The 10,000-nt window shown below is 33.0% G+C and overlaps 1 protein-coding gene across 20 annotated transcripts in view; it reads right to left on the reverse strand.

Annotated features, from left to right (window-relative positions):
* Positions 1-10,000, reverse strand: part of LOC124946660 (tensin-3-like) — a 171,964-nt gene that overhangs the window by 58,293 nt on the left and 103,671 nt on the right. The window contains exons 1-2 of one of the 20 annotated variants that reach the window (XM_047487831.1): positions 3,382-3,815; positions 2,878-3,197 (exon numbers count right to left, since the gene is read on the reverse strand). The exons of the other annotated variants lie outside the window; for them this stretch is intronic. Coding sequence (XP_047343787.1) covers positions 2,878-2,946 — 69 coding nt within the window. The 5' untranslated portion in view covers positions 2,947-3,197; positions 3,382-3,815. Of the gene's footprint in view, positions 1-2,877; positions 3,198-3,381; positions 3,816-10,000 lie in introns of those variants that run through there. 20 annotated transcript variants of the gene reach the window in all.

Genomic DNA, 10,000 nt, shown 5'->3' on the forward strand with positions numbered 1-10,000 from the left:
TCATCATCTCGGAATGAGAGATAAGCAGGAGCGGAAAATTTATCGTACTGACTGAATAAGTTTATGCAACCGCGATCATCTCATTCGAGAGGTCTACTATAAATAAAACGTTATATCGTAGTTTTGATATACATATAAATATATATATATATATATATATATATTTTCTTTTCTTTTTGTTTGTTTTCTGATTTATACATCAATCCTAGTTATCAATCCATCTATCTGAATACATATAATGGTACATATATATATATATACATACATAAATGGTACATATATATATATATACATACATACATACGTAGACAGGGTTTCATCGTCTTTGTAAAATTTAAGATATAAATTCGAGATGTTAATTTTAAGATGTAATTACCGATTGGATAAAATGGTTTTAATAACGATGTAACGAGGCATAATATCGTACCTTCTCTATCTTGATTGAGATTGATCTCAATCAATGTCGTCGTTATGGTTAATTGAACGCTTCTGGTAAATACGTAAGTATGACTTCCTTATCCTTATCGATTGCAAATTTCTTACAATCGATAGTTACGATGTAATTAAAGAAATTATCGATCGGTAGTAAGTTTGAATTTACAAATTCAAATCGATCGATCAGATCTAAAGGAATAAGTTTTCTTAAAGTTTATGCTATTTTAGAAGATAAATCTTTAATAATTTTCATAATTAGATAGCTACGTATATGCATACATATATACATAAATATCATATACTCAGTGCACGTTTCTTCCGTATCCATTAGATATCCGTGAAGAATTTTTTTTTAAAGTTAAACGGAGAGAAAAGGGAAAAGAAAGAAAAGAAAAAAAAAAGAAAAAAAAAAAAAAAGAAAAATTGCTCGTTTACCTCTTCCTACGTATCGTGATAATTATTTAGGGAACGTTTCTTTCTTTTTCTTTTTCTTTCTTTTTCTTCTTTTTCTTTTTTTTTTTTTTTTTTTTTTTGGCTCGATAAGAGGTTTTAAAATTCCGCGAAGGAAGAATTACAAATGTGAACGAGAATAGATCAGTGACGTAAATCGTCGGAAGGTCGAGAAATCGGGTTCGATACTTTATCCATGGATAAAGACAGAAATAAGTATGCTCGAAGGAAGGAAAGAAGGTAAGAAAGAAAGGAAAGAAACAATCGCGATTTGAGATGATTTCGTGATTTGAGATGACGTTTAACATGTTCAATATGATACTAGATTGATGAACGACATTTTTATTTCTTTCTTCTTCTTCTTCTTTCTTCCTCCCTTTTTTTTTTTTTTTCAAAAATAACCTTCCTTACAAATCGTTCGTATCGTATATGTGTATTAAAGGAAATTTCGTCTCTTTTATATAGAAGAATGAAATGAAACGAAATGAGAACGAGGATAAAGTTACCAACGGGAATAGTTGAAAGATCATTTGCTTCCATGTGTCCTCATTGCAAATAGATATCGACCACAGACGACGACGACGACGACGAAGACGAAGATGACGACGACGACGATGACAACGACGACGACGATGATAGGCTATTCGTGGGTTACGCAATTTCGTTGATTAAGAGATCATTACTTTGCATTTCTAATCTTCTTAACTCAAAACTTCAAAACTTAATATAAATATAAATGTATGTGTGCGTGTGTGCGTGTGTGTGTGTGTGTGTATGTGTGTTTGTGTGTTAATAATACATCATATATATGTATGAAGCATCGTTGATAAATCCTCGTAATCGAAGCTCGGCACGTAAAGTATTGGATATGAATTTTTTTTCTTATTCACCATGATAAGAAGTATGAAAATAAGTATGTTCACTTTCATGAAGATATAAAATGCTATATAAAATTCTGCATTATTTAATCGTTAATAAAATGTTAGAAAAGATTTTATGAAAGAGGACATATTTAATTGGAGATAATTAAGGAATGGCATATAAATATATATGTGTGTAAATATATATATATATATATTTATTTATTTATTTATTTATACATTTATATATATATATATATATATATATATATTTTCTAAAGGATAATATTTCAAGTATGTTCCATGATACCTCGATAAGTTGTGAAAGACTTGATAAAATGCGAATATAATGGGTTATCGTGAAGAGAAAGAGTATGCTTTAGAAAGAAAGAGAGAGAGAGAGAGAGAGAGAGAGAGAGAGAGAGAGAGTCCAGAAATAGCGATACGTTACCAGTGAACTTTGTTTACGATCTTTCGACTTTCTACGAGTAAAGCTAGCGAGTAGATTATCGATTATAGCTCGAATTAATCATATACGTTAATAGAAACATTATATGAAGAACGAAGGAAGTGACGAATTATATAAGATGAAAAAGGAATAAAAGGAAGAATAATAAAAAAAGAAATAAAAATAGTTAGAAAGATGACGCGCATTATGCGATAGAATATAATATAATATAACTCGATTGTAATACTCCAATGGAATAGTCGTCGATGACGAAGGTTCTTGATAAAATCATCATCGTCCCCTGCTCCCTCTCTCTCCCCATATCATTAGCTTGGTCATAAATAATCTCGTTGCTTTAACGTTTAGTTCAACTAAGTCGTCTCTTTCGTCCTCGTTGTCTTCGTTTTTGTTACTTTTAAACGACATAGTCGTGTGTCAACATGGTTTTTAATCATCATTCGAATGGTATTACAAGATTCTGGAATTTCATTTTACACATCGTTGGATTCTTTTTCACGTTTACATCATCTCTTTGCTTAGTTGGTATCTAAAAATGTCCTCTCTCTCTCTCTCTCTCTCTCTTTCTCAATGTATATGAATTGTAGATATCAAGTAAAATGCGCAGACGCTTTCAAGTATTATCCCCGGGAAATTTTAAACAGTAAAGAAAAAGGAGAGACTTACCAATGTGACGAGTCGATAATTCCTATGTACCGCAGCATCACCGTGACAACGGACAACGGTTGACAACATCTTATTATCAAATATATCAATAAATCTTTATCGAATTTTCTATCGTGAAATTTTTAATTTCGTCCGTTCGCCGTTGTTGAAAAGTAATCAATCCATTCGGTACGAACATGTTCCCTTTAATTAAATCCCTTCGTTAAAGAAATATCGATGTCCTTCCGATCATCAGCTTCGAGCATCATTTTTCTTTTTCTACCTCCTCTTTCTCCTCCTCCTTCTTCTTTTTCTTCTTCTTCTTCTTCTTCTTCCTCCTTCTGTTCTTTTTTTTTTTTTTTAGTTTCGAAAATTAATGGGGATAAGAAAATGAAAAAAAAAAAAAAATAGACAGAAGAAGGGGGGAAAGAGAGGAGAAAGAAGGAAGCAAAAGAGAAAATAAATAAATAAATAAATAGAAAAAAAAAAAAAAAGGAAAACAGCAGAAAAGAACGAAATAATAACCTTCACCAAACACTTGGGTATTACACTTGATCGATAACGATGATTTATGAATCAATAAGAGATAAGCGTTTTTTTTATAGTGGGGCCTTACGATTTGACCAGGGTAACGTAACCGACGTTATGTTGAAAGCGTCAGACGCGTCAGAAGCGCGAAGCGACAGCTACGAAAGCTGAGGAACGAGTGCGCACGCGCACTGCCCCGTCTCTCTCTCTCTCCCTCTCTCTCTCTCTCTCTCTCTCTTTCTCTCTTTCTCTATCTCTTTCTCTTTCTCTCTCTTATCCTTCTATTCTTTTCTATCCCCCACATCTACTACTCCTACTCCTACTCCTACTCTGACTATGATTATGACTATGACTTCGACTCCTTGCAAATTCCATTCTTACTCTTTCATCTTTCCTTCCTTTTTCTTTTTCTTCCTCTTTTTTCTTTCCTTTTTCCTTCCTTTTCTTTCCTTTTTTTTTTGCTTTTTTTTTTTTTATCTCTTTAATAATTATAAATATTATTCCCAATGATGTCCCAGAACGTAATCATCGAAGGATAATCCATAACCATTGGACTCGTGAACAAATCTCAAGAATTTTCGATTAGAATTTTACAAATCACAAAAATTTTTTATTATATTAGATTAATCGAATTATATGTCATTGAATTTTCACGTGAAAATTTTATCCACGAGAGATTTATCTCATTATTATTTCTCATTATTTTTATCTTTGTTTTACTTTTTTTTTTTTTTAGATTTCTTTTTCATTCCTTGTTCTTTCTTTATTATTTTCATTTTTCTTCTTTCTTTTTTATTTTCTTCTTCTTCTTCTTCTTCTTCTTCTTCTTCTTCGGGAAATAAAGAAATTAATCGATTGTATAGAAATTATATGAAATATCGTATAGAAATTTTCTTCTAGAGAAATAATTCTATTATTATCATAGATCGATTCGATTTTATGATAATATTACGAATAATTCGATTCGATAAATATTATAAAAATATTTCTCGATAAATTGAAATAGAAAAATAAATGTTACAACATTCAAGAAAATATATTTTCTTTTTTTCTTTTTGACGATAATTATTCTTTCCTTTTTCTGTGGATGTTTACGTCATTTCTTTTTCCAGTTCCTCGTAGTGATCATTTTTTCATTGGTGTATACTTATGCATAAATATATATATATATATATATATATATATATATGTGTGTGTGTGTGTGTGTGTGTGCATTGAAAAGATTTAGATTATTATTCGAGGAGACATGTCGAGCGATTATCGATACAAATTTGATTCCAGATGCTGTATCACGTTTATCAAGTGAACCGGTTCGTCAGAGATGGATCATTTGTCTTGATCTTTGAATCTTCTCTCTTACGATCTTCTTCTTCTACTTCTTTTTTTTCTTCTTTCTTTTTTTCTTTCTCTTTCGTTTCGTTGTCCTTGATTCTAAATCGTATTCTGATGAGATCGTGGATCCATCCTCTATCTCTCTCTCTCTCTCTCTCTTTCTCTCTTCCTTTCTTTCATTAATTTATCAAAAACCTGTTTTTTCTTCTTCTACGAATTTCGCTTCGATATATAAGTTTACTGAAAAGAAATTCTCGAATCGCCTGGCAAAAAAAAAAAAATGTAAAAACGAGTAAAAAGGACAAGAAACGGAAAAGAAAAAATTTTACAGGAAAATGTGTCTTTCCTCGTGAAAATTTCGACTTTCTTTTCTCTCTCTCTCTCTCTCTCTCTCTCTCTTTCTCTCTCTTTCTGTCGAGTTCACACCGCCAAGAGATTAATTCAGGGAAGCAAAAGAAAAGTGGAACGTTGAAGTTACATCTGGCCGAGAAAAGCCAGACGTGTAAAAGGATTATTGGATAGAATTCACTTCTCTGTTATCGATCTCTCGATCATAGAATATTTTTCTTCGGATCGGAATATACGACCGGTTAAAATCTTTGAGAATTTTTCATATTCGAAGTAATTCGTTCAATTCCAATAGTCAAACAATTTTTCTTTGGATATTAGATAATATCACTTTTCTTTAATATCGGCGTATTTATTTCTAAAATTGTCGAAGATGAAAGAAAGAAAAAAAAGAGAGAGAGAGAGAGAGGCGGGGGGGATGGTGAGGGAAAAAATAACGTCATGAAAATTGGAAACTTTAAATGTCCTTCCATTTTAGTTACGCCAAAACGAAATTGTGAAATCAGTAAAGAAAGAAACACATATATAGATATAAAATTCGCTAAAGGTTATAGGGTATAAGGGAGGCAGACTGTTACATTTTTCATTTCCGTCCGACAGAAAATCCTGCTTGAGAAAGGAGGCATTAATCCTTCGGAAGGACGTTTGAGATCTCGCCAAAGGTGAAAATCGAAGGAGGAGAAGGATGGTTCATAAATTTCGATGCACTTAGTCGCAGCTTCGGAAGGTCGATCCTCTATACTGTTGTTGCTCTTTTCGTTGGAACAAAAAAAAAAGAGACACACGTACACACATACACGAAGTGTGTGTGTGAGAGAGAGAGAGAGAGAGTGAGGAGAAAAAGAGAAGAGGATAGTGAGATGACAAATCGTTTGTTACGGAAGGATGAACCACTACGGTGGTGGTCTGTTATCCTCATTCAACATTCTCCGTTAGCTCGAGAAAATCCAAATTCTGATAAACGAGCTACACGAGAAATACGATGAAAAATTCGTATATGAGTTTAATATTACGAAGCCATATCTTTTTTCTTTTATTTTTGTAAACATTTGTATCCATTAGACGCCTCCCGGTATAATGGTATTTTAATATAAACTCACATGAACACGCACGCACGCACGCACGCACACACACACTCACACACACAGAAACATTGTGAATATAAAATTAGAATAATAATATCGACTTTAATGAAATTAAAAACAATAAAGTTATTCTATCATGTTCAAATGGTGTAAAAAATTTCAAGAATAATGAAATCCCATCGGAGAGAAGAAAAAATTTTACGTAAATAATTACATACTTATGTAAAACGTTTTATACATAAAATGTAACGATAAATAAAACGAATAGATATGTCGAACGAACGATTTTACGATTGTTCTATGGTATTACTGGGATTTTTTTTTTTTTTTAATAAAAAGTCTACTGAAAATTTTCTAAGGAATTACGATGCCCGATGTAAATACATAGAACTAGGTGCCCATTAACTAAACGATTACATATACATAGATCCTGATGATCGTGTGCGATTGGTTATTCTCTTTCTATCCCTTCTCTCATTTTATTTTTCGTCCCTTCATATTGCCCTTCAACAATCCCCTTTGAATTCTTCTATTTCCTCCTCTTCAATGCCTCCATCCCGTCTCCATTTTCCATCTCTCCTTAAAATTGCGTCGAAGATCGAACGCAGGAAATCTTCCTTCCTATCTTCCTTACTTTGGTTCAACCCTATCTTCCGTGCCATAAATAAAATCTCACTGTTGTGTTAGAGTTTATATGCGCATGTAGATATATACGTACGAGCTAACAGATGTTAAGACGATGAAAACTCGTGTCGTCGACTTTATCCTCCTGTTTTCGACTCGGTGAAAGCACAAAATACACTTATACCTACACCAATACAATCAATGTATAAACACACACACACACACACACACATATATATATACAAACATACACATAAATTGTTTTGGAAGGAGGAGCTTTTTTTTCCTTTATTTTTGTACTTTTTCTTTTGCTTTTGTTTTCGTTTTTTTACTCTTTCGATGAAATTGTTAAAGAGTGCGAAAAGAAGGATCGTTTCGATCGGAGATAGATACTTTCCAAATATTGATCACTTCGTGAAAGCTTCGAAAATTGATCATCGATTTGCATAACAATTTTCTACGATAGACAAACATTGTGCGTTGAAATCATACCCATTGATTAAACGACAATGTCATATTATTTTTTCTTGGAAATCACGAAACGATACTTAGTTTAAAACTATGAATGATTGAATAATTAGATCGGATCTATATCGAGGCCGAACGATAGGAAAACGATAATAGTTCGTTCAACCGGCAAAGAACTTTATTGGTAAATTGATACGAGACTTTCGCATTGATTTAACGAAACTTTCCATTGAATAGAAATTGCCAGAGAGAGAGAGAGAGAGAGAAAGAGAGAGAGAGAGAGAGAGAGAGAGAGGGAGAGAAAGAGACAGTCGAGAAAATATCGAACGAAATTCGATTAATCAAATCTATTCATCCGTTTTCGCTTTTATTTCACTTTTTATTTACGTTTCTTTTTTCCTTAATTCATTTTCTTTTCTTTTTCTTTTTTTTTTTTTTTTCTTTTTTTTTTTTATTCCCTTTCCCCCGTATAAATCCAAATTAAATCGCGCTTTGCGATAGATAATTTAAAATTAAAAAAAGGTATCGATTTTAGATTCGAATCGCCTATCGTGAATATAAAGAGACGTATCTTTTGTTTGGAACCATTGTAAGCGAGAAAAAAGTAGGGTGACCTCCGTTTGTGCATAGCTATGAAAACAAAAAAAAAAAAAAAATAAAAAAAATAAAAATAAAAGAAAAATAAAAAAGAAAGAAAAAAAAAGAAAAGAAAAAAGAGAACGAAAAAGAAAATAATAAAGAGATTCTCTCTCTCTCTCTCTCTCTCTCTCTCTCTCTCTCTTTTACAAGATAGACAGAAATCGTATAGCCAGCTGCACCATTAAGCAGCACGTTCCTGCTGTACTCTCTCCCTTTTGCTCCTCCCATCTCCCACTTTCGAGTTCCCTTCCCCTTATTTTCGAGGTTTCAACAACGTAAACCCTATTTTCCAGTCCCTCTTCTTATTTCGGCTTGCGACAAACGAGAAAAGAGACGACGCAGGACACGCGTACAAATTTCTTCAGGTTCAAACGATGACGACAAGAACGGAATCAAGGAGAAAGAGAAAAACCAGCTGCAGAATTTTTTTCTTTTACAAAGACCTGCTCTCTCCGATCCCTATTTTTACGCTTATTGATGTATCCACCTTGATGTTTCTTTTGGGTTAGATGATTAGGATGCGTGAAGGGGATGCGAAAAGGATAGAATATTATAAACTCTTTTGCTATAATGATGAATGAAAGTATCATTTAAACGTCGAACGATCGAGCATCATTTAATTCGTTCGTTTTGAGAGAAGAGAAACGATTGGTACGAATGGATCGAGATGTATATATATATATATATCGATTGAGACGTTAATTATCGAAAAGATAGATAATAATCCATCCTGTTATTCTAACTCTCTTCTTCAATGGAAGAAGAACTCCTGGTGAGTTAATTAACTTGTAGGCAATGGAAGGAACGATACAAGTAAGTAGGTACCTAGCTATATCTAGCAAAAACGTCCGAGGATTAATCATGACCCGGTAAGGCGAGGCTCTCTCTCTCTCTCTCTCTCTCTCTCTCTCTCTCTCTTTCTCGTACACTCGAGAAAGCCTACGCAAACGGCATAGAGGTAACTTAAGTTTCCGACTTCTTGGCAAAGTAGTTCGTTATAAGACGACTCAGGTGGTGTGCGTAACGTAATTAGAAGAAAGAGAGAGAGAGAGAGAGAGAGAGAGAGAGAGAGAGAGAGACGATGACCTATGTTCACTGAGGTCTTCTACGTGGACTCGTATCTAACAAAGCATCGTCTTTCCTTCCTCATTCTTTTCTATCCATGAACGAATAATTTTTCACATTGCGTATTGTTTTAATTTAATCAAAAAAAGAAAAAGAAAAAAATTATCAGAATTTTACAATTCCAATACTTGGAACAATGTTCATTATTTATATCATATGATATTTTAACGAGCTCGCGTTCTAACCAAGGTCAACTTAATCCGAGTCACGAGGTTATTATATCCGATGAGTAGTCATAATTGCTTAATTAGGTCGGCGTTTCTGCGACCCCTTCCTTCCTCCCTCCCTCCCCCCTGCCCAAAAAAAAAAAAGAAGAGAAAAAAAAACGAACAAAACCGGAATCATCGTGCCGCTCTTTCTCGGAGAAAATTATACGAATCGATGATGTCATAGGGGCGACCCCGTTGTTGATGCCGACATATAGAAATATTATGTATATATGTATATATATTTATATATCGAGTTTGAGTCATCATCGAAATCTGCAATTTTTCTTGTTAAGAGAAAAACCAAAATCAAAAAAGAAAGAAAAAAAAAAAAAAAGTAAATAAAGAGAAAGAAAAAAGGAAAAAGAAAAGAGAAAAGGATACAAAGAAAAAATTTAAACTTTTAACGTTTTAACAACTTCTCCTTATTTTTCCTATTAGTAATTCATCGAAGTCAATCTTATTATTAAACTAATCCAAAGAAGAAGAAAGAAAATCCTGAACAAGCAATTATTCTCCATTCGAAAGTTTCCCGTTTAGGATCTACGAAGTTCGTTCGTTCGTTCGTTCTGTTCGTGGAAACTTTTCTATATTCCTTTTTCCTTTCTTCTTCTTCTTCTTCTTTTGAAAGAGTTTCAATAAAACTGAGACGTAGATTTGCGTATAAGCGATAGAAAGATAAAAAGAAAGAAAAAGAGATAGAAAAAGATAGATTAAGAGAGAGAGAGAGAGAGAGAGAGAGAGAGAGAATCTAACATAAGCGATATTTAATCACGATTATCTACTTTA

Source organism: Vespa velutina, chromosome 1, assembly GCF_912470025.1.
Source record: "Vespa velutina chromosome 1, iVesVel2.1, whole genome shotgun sequence".
NCBI lineage: Eukaryota > Metazoa > Arthropoda > Insecta > Hymenoptera > Vespidae > Vespa > Vespa velutina.